The sequence below is a fragment of the Convolutriloba macropyga genome, chromosome 2 (genome assembly GCF_964194025.1).
Source record: "Convolutriloba macropyga chromosome 2, txConMacr16.3, whole genome shotgun sequence".
In the NCBI taxonomy this organism is placed as follows: domain Eukaryota; kingdom Metazoa; phylum Xenacoelomorpha; order Acoela; family Convolutidae; genus Convolutriloba; species Convolutriloba macropyga.
The window spans coordinates 70,280,779-70,302,493 of NC_134469.1; the positions used below are offsets into that span (position 1 = coordinate 70,280,779).

General features: G+C 33.5%; 1 protein-coding gene across 1 annotated transcript; it reads left to right on the forward strand.

Moving 5' to 3' along the window:
• Positions 1–3,238: 3,238 nt before the first annotated feature.
• Positions 3,239–17,567, forward strand: LOC142334981 (uncharacterized). The gene is made up of 3 exons (XM_075383308.1): positions 3,239–3,575; positions 7,404–7,572; positions 17,451–17,567. The coding sequence occupies exons 1-3, from the start codon at positions 3,394–3,396 to the stop codon at positions 17,565–17,567; spliced, it is 468 nt and encodes a 155-aa protein (XP_075239423.1). The 5' UTR covers positions 3,239–3,393.
• Positions 17,568–21,715: the final 4,148 nt, after the last annotated feature.

Consider the following 21,715-nt stretch of genomic DNA (forward strand, 5'->3'; position numbering starts at 1 on the left):
GATAGCATTTTCTTTTATTTTTTGTTTCAAAACTTTAGTGAGTGCTTTCATGGTGGGAGTCATTTATAAGGTGTGTACTATGTGCGAAAAAATCTTTAATCTACTTAAACATTATGTCTAGAATAGGCAAAATGAAATGAATGCAGACAAATACATTGTTCATGCGTTTATTGCTTAATGATTAACTTCAACTTTGACTTTGTCAATGGCACCAATATGTTAGGTAATCTAGATTTGTTCTATCTTGCTAGACATATTCTTTGAATACTTTAGGGAACTCAATACTTCAAATTACGAAATTAAATTCAAATTTTTAATGCTGGAAACCACAGGTTGGTTAGCAGTTTAAAGCTGTCAAAAGATAATTTTCAATATCTCAATAAGATACTTATTTCAATCTCACCTCTTTATGCGTGAGTATGAACATACTGGGAAGCTAAAGATCAGATTTTTCTAGTACTAGAGTAGATTCAATATCTGCTAATTTCGAGCCTGTCATTGGTCTAAGCATTACACCAACTGTTCCTTAGCTATAGAGCGTTGGGATCTCAAACAAAGCAATCTGCCGTTGTTTTCTATTACAAGCCTCATCTCACTAGCCAGGTTTACGCTAACAAGTAAAATATCTTTTGAAATGACAGTTTACCTTGTGCACAGTTTACCTTTGGTTTTTTATTCTCTCTTAACCTTCTAACACAAGGCTACACAAATTGTACCAGGTAGAAACCCGGGCTCAAGTGACCAGAAGGCGCTCCCTTTCAGTGATGCGGAAACTCGATTTATAATAGGCGAAGACTCGATTAGGTGAAAATTTTTGTAGCCTTTAGGAACAAAAATGAAAACATGTAAAAGAGTCCCTTCAACGTTATATAGTTCCCAAGTATCCCTAACTGTAGTTTTCACATTAAAAAAACTTGTTAAAAAACTGCAAAATGCATCACTTACTTTCTCGCATCTTTTTTTAACTTCTACTCAGTGTCATCACGGCCAATGATTTCGGTTTTCAAAAAAGTAACACGAAAAGAATTGTTATTGTTTAGAGTAGTTGTCGCCAGCTTTAATAACAATAATTCGGAGCAACTGGTTAAAAAAGTGCGAAATTAAGAGGGAGTAGCGGTAAATGACATCTTGAAGATGATCAAAATTCGAAAACTCTATTCATTTTTTGGTAGTCCTTAAGCTAATTGTCTACGAAAGCAATTGTACGAGCCACTTAGGTACTTTATACTACCCAGCGAATTTTGCAGTACCTCCTTTGGGGGTTTTAATTGCCATTTGTCTTATTTCCACTACACATTAGTTCAGGATTTTTGCCTTCTGACTGAGGGAGATTTGGTGAATACTGTGAAAAAAATTGTTCCTAAAAAGTGCACCGATGAGTTTACCGCAATTCTGACCGAAAAATTAATAGCTAGAAAAATTCCTTTCAACCATTCGAGATTGTTCCTAGTATTCAACGCCCCTAACTGACAGTTTCCATTAGTACTAATAAAAAAGTCAAATTGATTGAATAGCAGTACATAAAGAAAAATTTTTCAAGGTTCATTGATTTGTCCACTCTTTGGTTTTCGCAACGGATTCCATTTATTGTCTGAAACGCTATAATGAATGCGGCAACCTGCATTGAAAATGTGAGAATAAATGTTCATGCGTTTTCTGCAAACTATTCTTGTTTTAAGTTTTTGCTTAGACAAGTAGATTATGAGTTGAATTTCAGCCTGGATATAAAAAGAAAAGGTTTTCTATTATAAACATATATGACGGGTAGGAGATTGACTTCTTGTTAGATGATGAACTTACGGTTGGAAAATCAACCGTATGAGTTTTAGATTGGTTTCTGGAAATTGTTCTCACTGTTTTAGAATTCAAATTTAATGTCCCTAGATTAAGTGAATAATTGACTAATCCATTTATGAGATGCTTTCTTGTTCTCTCTCTCTTGTCTGTTTCTCTTTTCCTCTCCGTTTTCTCTGCGTAATATTTAAAGTTGGAATTGGTGCTTCTTATCAATGAACAACATACAACAATCGGGCTGAGAAATTAGATAATTTAAATTTTTACAGACTCTGAGCAAGCGAAAGCCATGTGGTCCGAAAGTAATCTAATATAATATTCAAGTTTTACATTTTAAGACGCAACTTTGATCCATCTTTTTACAGATATAAATCTATTTTTCCCGAAAACAGCAAGCAAGCAAGTTTAATTAATATTTGTTGCAAATTAATGTTCGTGGCAATTTTTAATTAATGTTCGTAGATGTTTGTTAAGTGAGCAAATGAGTTGAAAATGGTTAAGAACTGTTTTTCTATTTCTTAGGGCTATCAATTTTAGAATTATCTTTTTCCTATTGTTCAACTGTTTTTTTTTAATTTCCCGGTAGTACAACAGTAAAATCTTTCATAAAATTAATAGCAATTATATTTACCTCTCAAATCTTAAAACTTTTGTTAGAATTTGTTGAAGATGTGTCACTTGCAGCTTCTATTGCATTTGAAATAGAATCTACTGGTTGCATCAATTTTGAAATTATGTAACCTAGAGCACTAGTATTTTAGTTTGAAAACAAAAATCAACTTTGGACTGTAAATAGTTTTTTTTGTTAAGATAATCTAAAAGTGACAGATCTGTTTTTAATTATGATTTTTTAATTTCTTGTTTTATTTCTTTCATTTACCTGGCACCCATCAACTCAAGTGTGTCTGACCATTCAAATTACGATTCATTGACGTCACAGATGAATTGAAATGTGTGGATATGATGTTTTTGTTTTCTTCCTCATGAAACGAGTCGCCGAAAAGATGATGTCATGAGTAATTTTTAACCGTAAAACTTTGAGATTCACTCATTAAAAATGTTCTTTTACGAAATCAAAAGATTTTTAGCTGCATTTTCCCGATAGAACATTTTTGCTAAATAGATCGGCGCGCAATTTTAATTAAACTGAAACATTCTCTACTTTGTATACGTAAACCGACAAAAGCTATCATTAGGCAGCGCGTGTGAGATAATCAAAATGCACGTTGAATGCAAAGACCTTTCTAGAGAAGTATACTTTTCCACCTATGTCGTTTAGTTTCAACAGAGAAGCTATTAAGCAGAAAAATTGGTAAATACTTCCCTTTTGCGCCCTTTCGCACAAGGAAAAATGGTATTTGAATGTCAGATATAAAAATTGGTGGAAAATTGTGCTTGCCACGTGATTGCTTTTCTAAAGGAGCCCATTTCCGCCCATATAAGGTAGTATTTTCTGTGTCTGCCTTCATTCGCTTACCATTCTATTTTGTGTACATTTCTCAAACCAGGAAATGCTGTTTCAAACAATATGCTTTCAAAATCACTTTTCATAACTACACAGATGAGCCTGTGTTGCTTTTGGATCCTGTTAAACCAATAATGAAAGATTTAAGCGACACTAGTGACAAAAATTTACCCGAAGAGGACAAAACTGAGGCCGAAAAGGAGTCGAAGAGGAGAACAGCCGATTTAAGCGCGAGTCCCGAAGAAGCAAATACAAATAATATGGGCAAGTCATACAACTTGCAGAATGCGTCAGTTAAAAACGACAATAATATTATGTAAGTACAAAATAACAAAATAACAATATATATTTTAAACAATAAAACCGTCTTAAGTTAGGAAGATGAACATTCATCTTGCAATTCATCTTGCAATTTTGAGTTAATCATTTGGTTGTAAAGGAAAAATTCCATCCAAAAACTCGGAGACACCAATTTAAAACACAGAGCACATATGTAGTTTAAAAAAGAATAAAAACGTAGTTGAAAAGCAATTTTTTGATCTTATTGATCACTGAGTGTTTAATTTGCTACAAAAGCTATGAACGCTTGGCCAATGAAAAAACTCTCCAACGACCTCAACAGTATGATTTACCGTGTGTTTACAGTCAATACTGCCCCCTCCCAGGATACTTTTGAAGTTGTTTTATAAGTCGAAGTCTGAATCTCGGCTCTTAGCGGAGGGAGAAGTCGATAATGCAAAAATGAAAAGGCGAAAATGTTAATTTGTACCATGATGGTTATTATTAATTTTAAAAGAATTAATTTTTTTTATTTTTAAATTGGCAAAATACTTGGTTAAAAAACTCATGGCCGAAATCAGTTCTTAGTTTAGTTGATTTTCAGAAAGTTTTATCAATAAAATACGTAACGAAGAATTACCAGCAGCCCTAATAAAGTCACAAGAATTTTAACATTCACAACGACAAATGTGTCTCCGTTTGGATTCAAAAAGATATACACAAACAAAAAAAAACATTGAAGCAGAGTTTAATTAGTAATCAAAACTATTGAAATGAACTTCTATTTAACTACGAATAGTTCTGTACCCACAAATCACCATGGTATCCAACAAATTGACTCTTTGCCTTTTGTTTGTTCCCATGAACCCACACAATCTGATCCTCAATTTTCGTCTCCATTAACCCACACAATTGGATTAAAAAGAAAAAAAGAGTATTGTCCATTTGCGTGACGAACGAGTTTTCGCGCAGCCTTAGTTCGGCAACTAAAGTTTAGGTTACCAAGATTTTGGCATTAACCTTTGCGGAGCTCTGTTTGTTGTCTCATGAGTGAGTCTCATAATAATGGATTTCTATCAGCATTGTGGCTGAACCTTTCATTAAGGTCACTAAAAATCCTTGAGATAGACCAGCCGGTTAAAGTTTCGGTTGTTGGAAAGCTAGGCAATGCGTTTCAAAGATTTTTGAATCAACTCTGAGAATCCCATGAAAGATTCAAACGCCAATGGTATAAACTGGTTATCTATTTCAGAAATTTTGTCGTCATATTGTTCATATCTTCATTTATCAGCATTTGTCAGAGCAAAATCAGAACTCCTTGCTGCATCTGAAATTAGACTGGGCTTCAGTGGGCAAGTTATGGTTGCATCTAACGCAGCTGATTTTCCAGCCGACCAAATGGGAATGAACATGTCTCTCGGCCGTGAGTTGTTCACTGGAATCAAATTCTTCTGTTAACAGACGGATTGTGATTTTGCAGTCGAGCAAGCAGCTAATATTCTATCCCTGACTCTATCGTGCCGCAATATCTTATCCGTACAATCGTGACAGCTCAATGCGTGGTCACTCAGATTTTCCACTGTTCCCTTTGACAGTACAATTGTTTTTGTTCCTCAATGTACAACAGAACACCAATTCAATAATTCATTGCCGCTATAAATTCATTTGACGGTGAAGGCCTAGACAATAGTCTGGAGATGCGGTGAGCCAATCACTTGATTGAGGCAGCGAACATGAAAAGTTGTTCTCTATTTGAAATCGTGAAAAAGGAGGTTGGAAAAAGCAGCATCGTCAAGTGTCTCGGGAATCTTGTATTGTGTATACTTGGTAACTTCTAGATTGATCAGTTCTTCAACAGATTCTTTGGAGAAGGAATCGCTTATTTTCTCACCGGTTATATGTTCTCCTCTTGCCTCTGAGTGCAATACCAAGAATACGCCAGATCTGATGAACTCGTGGACTGCAAAATCTCGTCTATCTGGTTCGCTAAAATGCGTGATACCTTTTTTCACTTCATACAGAGTTTTTCAAGAGGATGTTCAATAACAGATGTTTGGTACAGTTTATTATTTTTATCGTTGTAGTAGATGATTCGTTTGGAGGCACTTGAACGCAGGGTACAGAGTCATTACTCAGAAAACTACTCAAATGCTGAATACGCTTTCTAGAACGTTTTTCTTCGTTAAATAAAGGCCACCAATAGTACTCTTATGGATTGTTTTTATCCCATCAGATAAAAAACAAAGACGTGGTTGGTTTTAGCTAGATCCCACAAATTTGGGGCGCACTGAAGCCGCTGACCATCCACTATATCGTTGATCTCCTCTTTATATTGTTTTCAGCATTCCTCCAGATTCAAGAATTTCTGACATGATAACAGCCAAAGATTTGAAAAAGTGGTGGATCAATTCATGGTGCTAAAGACTCAGTTTACAAAAAAATTTATCTCTATTTTCCTCCTGCTTGTTGAAATCGAGAAAGCAACTTAAATCCATGTGTTATTAATCTATAAAAATTGTTTTTTTTAAAAAAAAGTAAGCAGTCATAAAACATACACTATGGTACCAATAAGCTACGTACAATAAGCTACGTACAGCATGGTTTCAGCTTTTAAAGCATGATTCGTGCTTTATAAGCATGATTTACGCTAAGGCGTGAAAGATGGATTAAATTTAGAAGTTTTAAGAGAAATTTCACACTTACTTTCTCCTCTTAAACAGAAGAGATGGTTAAACCGCTTCGTTCTTTCACCGTTTGTCAAGTTGTTAAGCTACGAGATGTCAGGTCAAAATTTCATGGTTTAAAATACAAGAACAACTCAACTTGAAATCATCATACAAGGCACAGTATGCATGCAAACGTATTTTGAAAAATAACAGTTTGGAAGCCCACAAATCCAGCGAAAGAACCCCAAAATTATCAAAGAAACAGAAAAAAGTTATTACCGATGTTTTGAAAGATTCCGAAATCTCATTGGAACGCATTAGAGTTGCTCATGGCGCTTTCTCTTGCTGTGATATTTCCAGAGGTATAGTTAGACAAAATCTCAAAAAATTGATGTTTTTCAAAAAATGCTTCAAAAAAAAATCAGTTAGAAGAAGAAAAGCAAGTGTTTTCGTTCGAAATGGAGCATCAATAATCAATATGCTGAAGAAACCTTTTTCTTTCTGACAGAATGTTGTTTTTTTATGATGAAACGGAGGTGCGCACCTCCAGTGACGGAATTGTTAGAGTTTTTTGAAGAAATAGAACAAGATTTCGTGAAAAAAATACAAAAAATTTGTGTTCGCACTAACGATCACTTATGTTTTGGGGTACAATGCAATCTGATGGACGAAAATTGCTTGTTAAGTGTCCAAATAAGCCAAAAGGCTGTTGATTATTGGGCAATTTTGAAAAAAATTACGAAGAGAAATCGCATTTCCTGTACATTATTTTTCAACAAGATAAAACTCCTATGCATAAATCGAAGATTATCGGCAATTCTTTCCAAGAAAATGAGTAGATGGAACTGGAATGGCCAGCTCGCAGTCCCGATCTGAATCCGATTGAAAATTTGTGCGCGATTTTGAAGCAATGGTTACGAAAACAGACAGTTTTTTGGGAAAATTTAGAAGAAAAAGTGTATGAAATTTGAAATGAACTTGACGCAGACGTCGTGAGAAACCTGTATGAAAACTATACAAACCATCTACTAGACGTTAAAAAATCTAAAGGTTTAATGACATGTTATTAGAGAACAAATTTGAACTCAAAAGGTTATATTATTTGATTTTTGTATTGCTTTTTAAAAAATATTCAGGTGTACGTAGCTTTTTGGTACCTTAATGTACCAATGTCTAATTTCGCTTCTGTTTCTGTTTAGACAGAAAAGTGTAACGTCAAAAGATGACAGTGGTGAGGCCATTAAAATTTTAACAACTGAAGACAGCAACTTGCCGCCAAATGAGAAAGGTGAAGTTGGTCAGATGTCGATGGACATTAATGACACGCCTAAGCTTGGTTGGAAAGCACCATTGGTCTACCTGAAGATAGTAAGAGTCTTTTCAAATATAATCGTTGTAACTCGTGTCCACAAAAATATGCCGTTATAAAAATCGGTATTTGTCATGGAAGTTTTGTTTTTGTCGACAAGGTTTTGATAAGGAATTTGTTTTTCGTTTATTACAAATGTAGAAAAAGATTTGATTTAACTGAAGTGATGAGATTTTCTGTGATCCCTTGAAACTCGACTTCTGATTAAAAAAAGTCCTCGACCGTTATTAGGCATGAAAAGACGTGCCCAATAGATATTACGATTGAAAACATTTTGACTCGAATTTAAACAGTGACCTCAATTTTGTCTAGAACTTAAAAGATTGTCCTTGACTCGGGCTTGATAATATATGATGTCGTCGACATTGGCTCAACAATAAAGACGGTGCTCAATTTCTGGTTAGTTCTTCTGGCTATTCGGATAAACTTCCATCATATATTATTTTTCAAATCGTATGTTCTACAGCGTAGTGTCGCAGTATGTGAGCTCTGAGACTAAGTTTGCGTCGGTTGTGGGAACGAACCCGAATCGGAAACCATTTTTGGAGATTCCCAAATTTGGCAATAGAAAATTTTTTGTTCGACTCACGATCAGAGATATGAAACTTCCTAGGCTTAAATTTAATATTGTCCTCAAGTAGGAAAAAAATGTTAGAACTCACACTGTGAAAGAATTGATTTTTCCATAGAGTCAAGTTTCAGATCACGGATGGAAACACACAAAAAAAAATTTGTGCTTTTCTTTTTAATCAAACCAGCATGAAGCTAAACCAGATCAACCAGCATAATTTCTGGAATTAATTCCAGCGAAATTCAAAAAAAAAACAAAAAATTATATATTAATAACGATAAACACCGAACAAGAAGAAGGCTTGCTTGATCTGTGCGCGGCACACAGTATTCCCACATCCGCATTTAAAAGATTATTATATGTCCAAAAAATTCGTCGAATTTGATAATTCAGAAACGTTTGTTTTAACTCCAAGCATTGTTTTTTGCCAAGCTGTTACGAAAAAAAAATAAAGTTGGTTCATCGAATTTTGAAACAAAACCGACACAAAAAAAATTGAGCATTCAGAAAAATAAAAAAAACATGAGTAACTTTTAATTACGGAAGTCTTAGTTGCACCTATATTATAAAAAATGATATAAAGTACTTTTCATAAAAACGTGTTGTAACCAAACACAAATCCTTTAAGTTTTTATTCTTTTGCATGCCTTACTGACGGTTTTGATTAAGCTCAATAAGTTGTTTATCACTGATGAATTTTGATTCAAGGTTAACTGTTTTCCATACTCTTTACCACTCTCATTAAGTATATTTTGGTCAAAAGCATCGGTAATTGTGGCTGTAGAAGTTGAGATAGTTTTATTTAAAAAAATGTCTGCAAATTCTGTCGAGATAGTCGAAAACGAACCCCAAAATCATTCAAGGAAGAGGGCCAGTTAATCAGTGAAATCTTGTTTTCAGGTGTTTCTTAGCCTTAACAAATGGTTTCAGATATGCAAATCCCTGGAAACTGATACAAATTTATTGAATAGTTTTCATAATTATTTCTATTAAGTGGCAGAACAATAGTCCCGGAAACTTTTTTTCAAATTCTTTTCCTGGAAAACGCATTCTTTTGTATTTCTGTTCTATATGGAGACATTGAAAAACTGAAATATGCTTGTTGTTCACATAAACCTCAGCAAAGCCGCTTTCTGTCTTAGATGATAAAATTTTTATCAAAAAGTTAGTTTTATTTGATTTAAAAAAACAGGCTTTGTTGCGCTAAGTTGGTGATAGAAATGGTTGAGAATTTTGTTTTCACAAAGAAACAAAATTCCAAAAATTTTTCTGTGTATTAAAACTCTAGACGCAGAGGACTTAAAATTCGTTCCTCCTATACTAGCCTGGGATGTCCTCAAATAGCCAGAAGAAGGTGTGAACAAAAAAATTGGGGCTACCATAAAGTTCGCCCAACTTCTTAAAAGTGGGATAAACTAGGCACAGGAAAGAAAGTAGTCCTTTGCATTACAGCTTGTTTTATTCAACGCCAATAATAACAAAAGATAGCGAATTAAGCACAGAAGACAAAAATTCAGGAGTGCTTCGTGTTATATCCTAGCGTGCTAGGATTAAGAAAAATAATCAACTTTGCAGTATTTCGATGGCTTCCCAATTAAGTGCCTGGCAAACTTTTTCTATATCAGTTAAATTTAATAGTATTCAGTAAAGGAGCCTATGAAAAACTCTTAAAAAAGTTTAGTTTCAGACGGAAGCCACCTCGGATCAGACCCAAGTTCAACGCACATGGTGTGTTTCCAGACCATAATTTTTGGGCCTGGGATTTGGTTTGAGCGCGGTTAAGTATGATCAAAGATAAATTCGGTTTGGTGATGGTCTGATTAGGGGTTTCTTCCAGATGGTAATGTTCTGATCAGATGTCATTTCCATCTGCGTCGGTCTGATCAGAGGCAGATTCAAGCGCACACCAGTCTAAACAGAGACAATTTGAAGCAAAATTGAATCTGATCAGAGACCATTTTGGCGCGATTTGTTCGAATTTTTGTATTTTTTATTGAGAGATGTTGACTGTGCCAAGAGGCAACAAAAAAGTAGCATTCCTATCACAGACACATCTACAGTCTGCTGCCTCTGATCGGAATCAGAGGGGTCCAGCTGATAGCAAATTCCGGTCCCCTTAAGAAAAAATTTTGATAAAATGATAACCACGACGTTTCTTACGGAAAGCTGTATAAGTTCATCAATTGAGTCAGAAATATGCTCTAATTGTATGCTAAATATTTTTTCTTCTCAGCAGTTGTGTTTCAGTTCCTTACCAACAATTTTAGAATTGGTTTTTTCTCATTTGAATTTAAAACCGCAAACATCAAATTTTTTTTGAAATGAATATATTATAGCAAACTAAAGAGATTCATTCATAGTGAAAACTATCCACTGATCTATTTCGAGCGCAATTGAGTCTGATAAGAGGCAATTTCGAGCGCACAATAGTCTTATCAGAAGTATTTTTGAGCACACAATCGTCTTGAAAATGGTCTGATTTGGGTCTGATTAGAGGTCATTTTCGTCCTGCCAGGTCTTACCGGAGACAACTTCGAGCGCACTCCGAGCGCACACGGTGTTTCAAACGCACATCAATTTGATCAGTGGCCACTTTGGTTTGGGATGGTCTGATCAGAGGTTTCTTTCGTGTGGCACCTCAACCGGGGTTTTGCCCGGTAAATTTTATTTTTTTTTTACTGCAAATTTAATTCAAAAGCTCTGCTGAACAACAGGGTTTTAATCATGCTTAACAGTATCTCTCTATCTTTATGCATCACTGTCTTCTTTCTCTGGCTATCGCTCTTTCTTTTTTTCTTTTTTTCGTTCTTTCTTTCTTTCTTTCTGTTTCTTTCTTTCTTTCTTCTTTTGTTCTCTTTGCAGCAGAAACTAACCCCTGTCTTGTCAATCCTTGTCAAAAATTTTGACATGGATTGTCAAAAATTTGGTTCTGTCGAAATTTTTTTTTACTGTAAATCAGACATGCATGCAATTCACTAAAGTAAAGGAACAATTTTTTTAAAAAAAGACTGAAAGTTGTTCAGCAAAATTTCTATACCATTTTTGCACTTTTTAATCATCATGCGCTTATATGTGTGCTTTTACCAATACGGCCTAATATTGGTAGAAATAGAAATAACTTAATAGGAATGAGGACTAAGTGAAAATGTGTGTTCCAAGTTACTTCCAAACCACGGAAAATTCCAGTTCACATATATCTGAGTTCATAAACACTTGCCTGCGAACTTCTCTATGGGTATTCGGTCCATATTTGGTTTAAATTATTTGATTGCTCTCAATTTGGGTTCAGATGTTAATTTGCATGCATCTTGCAAGAATCGCAATAGGTTTATTTTGCAGGTTGGCCAGTCTTCGCAAGTGCTGTTCAAAAATTCGGAAAAAAAAACGTTAATGTCATTTTAAATTCTAGTATTGAAAAGAAAAGAAAACTCATTGTGGCAGACTTCACCCTGCTATTATAACGCTCACTTTCCTCGTTTTAATGAACTAATCAAAATTGAAAACAAGGAGTCTCGTAAAGTGCAAGTGCAAATAATGTTCCGATCCTGGTCATCAGCGTTTCTTATTTAATTGTCCAAAAATGAGGAAATGATGGAAAAGTTCATATATTCGAAAAAAACTGATGTATCTTTTTAAAAAATTGGTTTAAGCGAAAACCAGAGTACAATTTAAAAAATTATTCTCTAGAGGACCGATGATAACTGCCACTAAGGAGAGTAAGAGACAAGACCAACGACAAAATAAAAAAAGCAAAAATCATTAGTTACGACCAAAGCTCAATGTCTATCTATTTTTTTTAAAATTATTGAAAAAGAAAGGATAACATCTGATAAAAACTATGCTTATCTAATTGACTTGTACTTTGCAAAAGATATGACACCTGTTTTTTTTTTAGATCAATTGACAAGCAGAAAACTAAAAAAGGACAAAGTTAAAAAAAAACTAAAAAAGGACAAAGTTAAAAAAAACACAGAAATCAGTCAATAACGTCATTTCCAACATCATATCAAGCCATTGAAGGCTATCGTTATCCAGAAAGTAGTAAGGATGCAAAAACAAACAAACACAGTCAAAAAATAACAAAAAAAACTCCATTAAGTTTTGCGAGGAAACGTGTCGACGCTTATAAAATCATAGCTGTTCACTCAAAACAATAGACACAACCAACTGCTCCTTCTTTGTAGGCATTTATAGTGATATGTGACTGGTTTTAAATTGTCATTACTTACCATAATAATCGGACAAGACCTAAAAAAAACTCGAAATCTAGATAATATCCAAAAAATTTTTAAAAATGAATTTTTGTAATAAGAGGGCCAAAAAACCTTCATTTAACAAAAAAAAACAGCTAAGAAGACAGCACTATAGTTCTTTGAAAACATAATGCAATATGTTTTTTTGCAACATCTACACAAAAAAGGTAACATAAATAAGATTAAACGTTGCAGGTCTCAAAAGAAACAATACTTTTTAAAAAACTATTTTTTCAAAACCATATGTCATAACAACTGTAAAAATGAAACTAAAAAACAGTAAAGAGAGAAAATTTTTTTATACTTACGAAGCCACTTGCACTTGTCGTTAGTGATATTACGTCAAAAGACTACAGGGCAGCAACGAATACACTCAGATCTCAAAATTTCGCAAACAATTTTAAGCAAAATAATCTAAAAAAAACATAAGTTTTTGTTGACCTTTTTATGTATGTCCATTTTCTGTCCTCTAACGTAAATTTATCTGTCAAAAACTATTTTGTTTTGATTTCAAATCATTCTGTTTTGTAATTAGTTTATAACAAAGAAATCAATTAAAAGAAAAAAGAATAAATTAAATTAAATAAATTTCAAATTATTTATAAAAAAATAGTACAAGACTCTCAACAATCCGAAGTCTTTGGGACTTCAAAATTCGACAATTAGACCAATCAGTTGGTCAGTTTATTGATGCTTGGTCCTGAAAACAGAAAAATTGATCCAAAAGTAACCGAAGTAGCTAATTTGACAAAAATTCAAGATATGTTGATTGTTGAATTCCTATCTTCATTAGATATCTAAACATTAAATAATTTTTAATACCTTCATAGATGCTGATTTCAAAAGTTGGTTAATTTGATTTTGTCATAAGACTACAACAAGAACATCAAAGGCTGGCAAAACTCAAGAGTTCATTTAAGTTTAAAAAAAAAACCTATTTGTCTTTGTCTGAGCCATAAAAACCCTGAAATTTGCCTGTGTTTCATATAAAAAATACAATAAATATTTTAAAAGAACAGACCAAAATTTTTGCGAACCTTTATTCTTTGCAAAAAAAATTATTTGACCAAAAACTGGCTTCGTTATTGCTGCTTAAATGCGCAATTGTCTCAATATCTGCCAGTTAGTTTTTTTGGCTAAAGAATATCTTGAAATATCAAAAGCAAATAATTTTTTTAAAGAAAACTAGCAGCATAAATTAGTGGAAAACCGCTAAAGTATTAGTTCCTGAACACTTTCTTCGGAACCGGAGGTTATAAATAGATGTTAGCTGAGTAAATGAAGATTGTGTTTGCGCTTTTTTTGTCTGCATTACAAGTCAAAGTGGGCCAAAAAAAGCGTATTTGAGGCAATTTTTTAAAAGAAAAATTACTGAAATTAAAAAAAATTAGCCAAAACAGTTGGTTCGAACATTTCATAAAATCTCTTTTATATCTAACCTTAAAAACAGTGAGGTTCTCGTCAACCGATTTAACTAAAATAGACTAAAATTCACATAAACTTAAATCTTCGTAACTCTGGAAAACGCGAAAAACAAAAAATCTTTTAAATTTGATTTTCTACTGTGGGCATGCTTTTTAAGGATACTACTCTAAAATCTTGACGATAAATATATCGATCGGCGAAAACTTACTGGACAAAGGAAACAAATTTGAGTATATAATTCCTCCCCCCCCCCCACTAAATTGGGGACAAATATCAGTAATGAAAATAGACGTATTCAAGCGTTCTTGTATTTATAATATTATTTCAGTTTTAAGGTACCTCAGGCTTTGATAAAAGCTAAAGAGTTTTAAATTGATGCAATTCGACATTTCAATGAAACTGGAGTAACTTCTCTGTGCTTCAGATATTTGGAAATGGCAGTTTAAACGAAAGTTCAGAGGAAATCGATTGTTTCGTACAAGTAATTGAACAAAAACTTGAGTAAAAATTGGTCAAAAATGTTTTTTTTTTGTTCCGACCCCACTTGTGGGGGGGGGGGGGGAGGAACTATATACTCAAATGGGTTTTTTTTGTTCAGTCAATTTTGGCCGATCGATATATTCATCGCAGAGAAATGTGAGTGGTATCATTAAGAAGCTGATCCAGCGTAGAATTCAAAATTAAAAAGATTTTTTTGATTTTCCTTGTTCTCGAGGAGTTATCGAGGATTGATATTTAGTGTGAACATGGGATATTTGTTCACTTTTAGTCTGATTTTTCTTCAAATGAAGACATTTTCTATAAAAATAGTATTTTAAACTTGAATTTCTAGCCAAAAATGAACCAAATTTGTGTTCCTAATAGACTAATGGTGATAAAAAAGACTAGTTCTGGTCTCATAGGGAGCTTCAATATCAAAAAAAAATCAAAATCTATTTGAGAGCTCTGTTTTTATAAAATTGTTCTGCTTTTTTTGCTTTTTTCAATAGCCAAGAGACAAGTCACTGTTCATATCGAGGTTCCCTTAATTGGAAAGCTGCTTTACAGTCAAGTGAAGACCAATGAACGAAAAAATTGTTTTCAGGGAGTTGCTCATATTTTTTTTTAAATTTGACTCTGAGTTTTCGTCATTTTAAATGAAATTTTGAATTTTTATTTGAGGTTTTACTAATGTTTTGGAGCCTTATGGCATGGCTTCATTGAGTAACAGTGCAAACTAATCCGTAAAGAGATTTAAGTGATTATATCTAGTGCTTTGAGAGGAGAGCTAATGGCTGCTGAAACTTTAAAAAAAAATAAATTTTCGAAAATTTTTTTTAACATTAACCAATCATAAACCTTTTATCGTGAACTGTAAGTCAGTCTCTGTGATGACAGCACCCTCTTCCGTCCTACTGTAATCAAGTTTTATCTTTTGATCTAGCTGGCGGTTTTATCTTCTAACTATTCGTAATGACTTCAATGACACAAGGTTTCAAAAGGTTTTAAAATTTTTTTTGGATATTTCTGTATTATTGGTTACTTTTGAAATTTTATCACATTATCCTAAAGTTGACAGCTCCTATTGGCTTAAAGAAGACGTTCAGTGCAACACAGATAAATTTTTCAGAGAAAAGCCTATTGTTTCAAATGGCTTCGACCCTGTTTTTGTTGTTGTTTTCATAGTCATAAGACTTGTTGTTATGTCTTATTTATCACCTACGCATGACAAACATCCCTATTCTCCTATTGAATTATTTTTGGGCGTACTTACTAACTTCCATTGAAATTTACTGAATTTAATGGCCGTTGAGAATTTAAAAATAATTTTTCGAATACTTTTCTGAACATTAACCTATCGTAAAGTTTTCAGTGGATCAGAGATAAAGTTTTCAGAAAAAAAGCTAATGTTTTAAATGGCTTCGAAATTTTGTTCTCGAACTTTTCTACTGAATTTTGGTTTCCGCCTGCTTTTATTGTTGTTTCATTGTTTTAAGACTTATTGTGATCTCTTATTGATTATCTATGCATGACAAATATCTTTCTACTGCCATCGTGTTTTTTAGCGTAGTTTTTGACCTCCGTTAAAAGCTTTTAAGTTTAATGGTTCTTAGGACTTTAAAAATTTTTTGAAATTTTTTTTGAACATTAACCGATCCTAAACTTTTTTTCGTGGACTGTTTGTCAGTCTTAGTCGTCAATAACTTGTTGTATGGCCTTATTGGCAAATTATGAGTGCCAAACAAAGCTATTGAAATTAATGGCGTTTATACTACGAGTTTTCTCAAAAATTTCGTGGTTCTATTGTATTTGTTCATATTTGATTTCTTGAAATTATATTGATAAAAAAGAGAAATCCCCTTGCTGTTATAAATTAATTGAACATAGGAAAGTTTCTAGTGAAAAGTTCATTTTTTAATGCCTTCGACCTTTTTCTCACTCAATTTTTTTCTTGAAATTGCTGTTTTTGTTCTTTAGGTAGCTTTAAATTGCTGACAAGTCTCTTAAACTTGAAGTTGAGGATTGAATTATTGACGTTACCGAATCAGTTGGTGAGTTTATAGCCCTTAGTCTTAAAGTTTATGACATATTTTTTCAAACCTTTTTCAAACTTTTCAGTTATTGTTGTTCTTTTCGTCCAATTGTAACTTATTATCATCAATGAGAGGGCACATCCAGTTTCTCGTATCTCCAAAAATAACATATCTACTAATAATATTTGTCCTCGATGCTTTGTTTGTTGGACAATATGCATTTTAATAAACGTTTTTTGAGTAGTCATTTTTTGCGTTTCTAATCTTCCTTCCGAACAATCGCGTAGTAACAGCTCCAAATGGTTTACAGATCTGGCCCGAATAAACTTATTTAATTTTTCAGTATAATTCCTGCATCTGAATTAGTAGAAATAAGAATTAAATTAAAAATACGTAATATTCAGATAATAGCTAATGATTTTAATGGTAGCAATCGTTTCTAAATTTTTTCTAAGTTTTTCTTTAGTTCGTTTCTAAGACTTAGTCTACCCAAAGACAAGGCCTTTTGGTTTTGCCACAACTTTTTAGTTATTTATCAAGGATTTTTTAGTTAAAAGCTAATGATTTTTAAGACTTTTAAAATTTCTTGGTTTAAAAAATGTTTATCAATTTTTGAATTTCGCCTCATTGATAGTTCTCTTTGCTGACTAGTAACATAGTCTCATTAAGAAAGCTTTCCATCCACTGTATAGTTAAGAGAAACTAAATTTGAGTAGTTAAGGTTTTTTCTGACTGCATTTTGACGTTGTTACTATGTGCTTTTAAATTTAGATATTAAGTTTATGCCGTGAAATTTTTGTTTTTGTGAATTTTTTTGTTGTTCCTAGTCTCGTAGTCTCTTTATTGTCAGATCTCATTGGCGCTGTGATAAAGCATGGCATTATGTTAATCAATTAGTAGATAGGTTGTGTAACGATTGTTTTAAACTCAATCATCTATTTTTGTTATTTCTTCATTTGGTTGAAAATTAAGTCAAAAATGTAGATGAGCTCGGGTCGGAACATCATGTACGAACGCTTATTAACGAGCCGCCTTGTTTCTTCTATAGACATTCTGACATATTGACTTATGCAAAATCGGTCGTAGGTGTTAGTTTTATTAGGATGTTTTTTTAGTTCAAATTTGCCTCTGTGCTGGATATCATGCTGTTGATTGTGGGGATAGTTGCATCCATTCTGACTGGAGTGGCGCTACCTGTGCTAATCATCCTATTTGCCTATTTGGAGATTTGATGGAGAGCATGTTGATTCCTCTTCAAGGAGCCCCGGAGTATACTGCCGGAACCAACAGCACTACCCAAGTTGTTCAAATCGGAGACTGTGAGTCTGTTCACTTAACGATTCCCTTGTGAAGGGTTTCGCTTGACCTCATTCATGACACGCAAATTTTGAACGCGCACCTGGTACAGTGTGTTAAAGCATATACTGTCGAGAAATTTTTAACAAGGCCAGCAATACGCAATAAATTTCATGAAACCAACATCTGGATCATGAGTGATGTCGGTCTGAATGGGTATTTTCATCAGTCATTTTGAACGAGGACCGACATGAACTCGGGTTGAATTTAAGATGAACAGTTTTTTCCTACCTACACAGGCTGCAGTCCCAGACGGAAGTGACCTCTGATCGTCCCCAAGCCGAACGCACACGGCGTGTTTCTGAATCACTTTTACAGGGTCTAGAAATCAGTTTGAAAGCACATAAGTCTGCAAAATTGAGTCTGTTAAGAGGACAATTCGGTCTGAGTTTGTCTGATCAGAGGTCACTTTGATCTCGGACGGTCTCGGCAGAAATCACTCCGAGTTCACAAAAATCTGATGAGAGGTCAAACTGAGCGTTTTTATACAGTTTTATTTGTGATGAGTAAGTGATGTTGGCTCTGCTAAGAGCTAATAAAGCATATGTCTTCTCATCAGAGATTCATTTGCAGTTCTTCGCCTTCGATCACAACCATCAGAGAAAGTTGTCCATCCTTTAAAAAAGAGCATTCCCCTTAAAATTCAGAATAGCAACCGTTTGTAGCAATGACAAGCAAAGGTTCCATTTTATCAGTTTTTGAAAGTTACTTCTTTCCACAAAACAATTTTGATTTTGAATTGACTTGACTGCATTTTGAGCTGGAAGAATCAGTTTTCATGAAACTAAATTTATAGCGATACTTAAAGTCTCGTCCAAGTTTAACTTCAGTCTCTAAACAGAGGATATCCAGCGCACATAAGTCAAATCAGAATTGATTTTGAGCGCACATAAGTTTGGACAAGGGTCTGGATCGAGTACGACCAAAGATGGTTTCGAACACAGTCTGGACAAGGATTTGGGACAGGGTTTGATCCGGTTGAGAGGGTCTGATCAGAGACAGTTTCGAGCGCAATTCAATGCACACGAGATTTCGAGTGCACATTAGTCTGGTCATGGGAAACATTGGTCTACAACGGTCTAATTAGAGATAACGTTGGTCTTGAACGGTCTAATCAGACGCTACTACATTTGGGCACCTCAACCTGGTTAGTCAGCTGGTATCAGAAATTGTTCTGAGCAATAGATTTTTATCATTTTGGCAAGGGTGACCCGGGCCTAACGCCAAGTCATTTTCAGTACTGGGCAAGTCTAATTCCAAGTCCTCTTTCATTACTGATTCAGAGCTATGATCATGTCACTTTTTACACTTGGCAGTCTAAATCCAAGTCTGGGCTGAGACTTGGCAAGTCTAATCCAAGTCTGATTTAAGACTTGGCAAGTCTAATCCAAGTCTGATTTAAGACTTGGCAATTCTTAATCCAAGTCTGATTTAAGACTTGGCAATTCCTAATCCAAGTCTGATTTAAGACTTGGCAATTCTTAATCCAAGTCTGATTTAAGACTTGGCAATTCTTAATCCAAGTCTCGGCTAGCGGAAAAAATCGCCTAAAATAGCCGGAAAAACGTCAAAAATAGTCGAAAAAAACGTCAAAAATAGCCGAAAAAAACGTCAAAAATAGCCGGGAAAACGTCAAAAATAGCCGCAAAAAACGTCAAAAATAGCCGAAAAAAACGTCAATGTCATTTTAAATTCTAGTATTGAAAAGAAAAGAAAACTCATTGTGGCAGACTTCACCCTGCTATTATAACGCTCACTTTCCTTGTTTTAATGAACTAATCAAAATTGAAAACAAGGAGTCTCGTAAAGTGCAAGTGCAAATAATGTTTCGATTCTGGTCATCAGCGTTTCTGATTTAATTGTCCAAAAATGAGGAAATGATGGAAAAGTTCATATATTCGAAAAAAACTGATGTATCTTTTTAAAAAATTGGTTTAAGCGAAAACCAGAGTACAATTTAAAAAATTATTCTCTAGAGGACCGATGATAACTGCCACTAAGGAGAGTAAGAGACAAGACCAACGACAAAATAAAAAAAGCAAAAATCATTAGTTACGACCAAAGCTCAATGTCTATCTATTTTTTTTAAAATTATTGAAAAAGAAAGGATAACATCTGATAAAAACTATGCTAAACTAATTGACTTGTACTTTGCAAAAGATATGACACCTGTTTTTTTTAGATCAATTGACAAGCAGAAAACTAAAAAAGGCCAAAGTTAAAAAAACTAAAAAAGGACAAAGTTAAAAAAAACACAGAAATCAGTCAATAACGTCATTTCCTACATCATATCAAGCCATTGAAGGCTATCGTTATCCAGAAAGTAGTAAGGATGCAAAAACAAACAAACACAGTCAAAAAATAACAAAAAAAACTCCATTAAGTTTTGCGAGGAAACGTGTCGACGCTTATAAAATCATAGCTGTTCACTCAAAACAATAGACACAACCAACTGCTCCTTCTTTGTAGGCATTTATAGTGATATGTGACTGGGTTTTAAAATTGTCATTACTTACCATAATAATCGGACAAGACCTCAAAAAACTCGAAATCTAGATAATATCCAAAAAATTTTTAAAAATGAATTTATTGTAATAAGAGGGCCAAAAAACCTTCATTTAACAAAAAAAACAGCTAAGAAGACAGCACTATAGTTCTTTGAAAACATAATGCAATATGTTTTTTGCAACATCTACACAAAAAAGGTAACATAAATAAGATTAAACGTTGCAGGTCTCAAAAGAAACAATACTTTTTAAAAAACTATTTTTTTCAAAACCATATGTCATAACAACTGTAAAAATTAAACTAAAAAACAGTAAAGAGAGAAAATTTTTTTATACTTACGAAGCCACTTGCACTTGTCGTTAGTGATATTACGTCAAAAGACTACAAGGCAGCAACGAATACACTCAGATCTCAAAATTTCACAAACAATTTTAAGCAAAATAATCTAAAAAAAACATAAGTTTTTGTTGACCTTATTATGTATGTCCATTTTCTGTCCTCTAACGTAAATTTATCTGTCAAAAACTACTTTGTTTTGATTTCAAATCATTCTGTTTTGTAATTAGTTTATAACAAAGAAATCAATTAAAAGAAAAAAGAATAAATTAAATTAAATAAATTTCAAATTATTTATAAAAAAATAGTACAAGACTCTCAACAATCCGAAGTCTTTGGGACTTCAAAATTCGACAATTAGACCAATCAGTTGGTCAGGTTATTGATGCTTGGCCCTGAAAACAGAAAAATTGATCCAAAAGTAACCGAAGTAGCTAATTTGACAAAAATTCAAGATATGTTGATTGTTGAATTCCTATCTTCATTAGATATCTAAACATTAAATAATTTTTAATACCTTCATAGATGCTGATAAAGGCTGGCAAAACTCAAGAGTTCATTAATGTTTCAAAAAAAACCTATTTGTCTTTGTCTGAGCCATAAAAACCCTGAAATTTGCCTGTGTTTCATATAAAAAATACAATAAATATTTTAAAAAAACAGACCAAAATTTTTGCGAACCTTTATTCTTTGCAAAAAAAATTATTTGACCAAAAACTGGCTTCGTTATTGCTGCTTAAATGCGCAATTGTCTCAATATCTGCCAGTTAGTTTTTTTGGCTAAAGAATATCTTGAAATATCAAAAGCAAATAATTTTTTTAAAGAAAACTAGCAGCATAAATTAGTGGAAAACCGCTAAAGTATTAGTTCCTGAACACTTTCTTCGGAACCGGAGGTTATAAATAGATGTTAGCTGAGTAAATGAAGATTGTGTTTGCGCTTTTTTTGTCTGCATTACAAGTCAAAGTGGGCCAAACAAAGCGTATTTGAGGCAATTTTTTAAAAGAAAAAATTACAGAAATTAGAAAAAAAATTAGCCAAAACAGTTGGTTCGAACATTTCATAAAATCTCTTTTATATCTAACCTTAAAAACAGTGAGGTTCTCGTCAACCGATTTAACTAAAATAGACTAAAATTCACATAAACTTAAATCTTCGTAACTCTGGAAAAAGCGAAAA

Coding starts and splice junctions, on each gene's coding strand:
- LOC142334981 (XM_075383308.1), top strand. CDS start 3,394: ATGAAAGATTTAAGCGACACTAGTGACAAAAATTTACCCGAAGAGGAC. Junction 3,576..7,403: donor AAAAACGACAATAATATTAT/GTAAGTACAAAA, acceptor GTTTCTGTTTAG/ACAGAAAAGTGTAACGTCAA. Junction 7,573..17,450: donor CATTGGTCTACCTGAAGATA/GTAAGAGTCTTT, acceptor ATGTTTTTTTAG/TTCAAATTTGCCTCTGTGCT.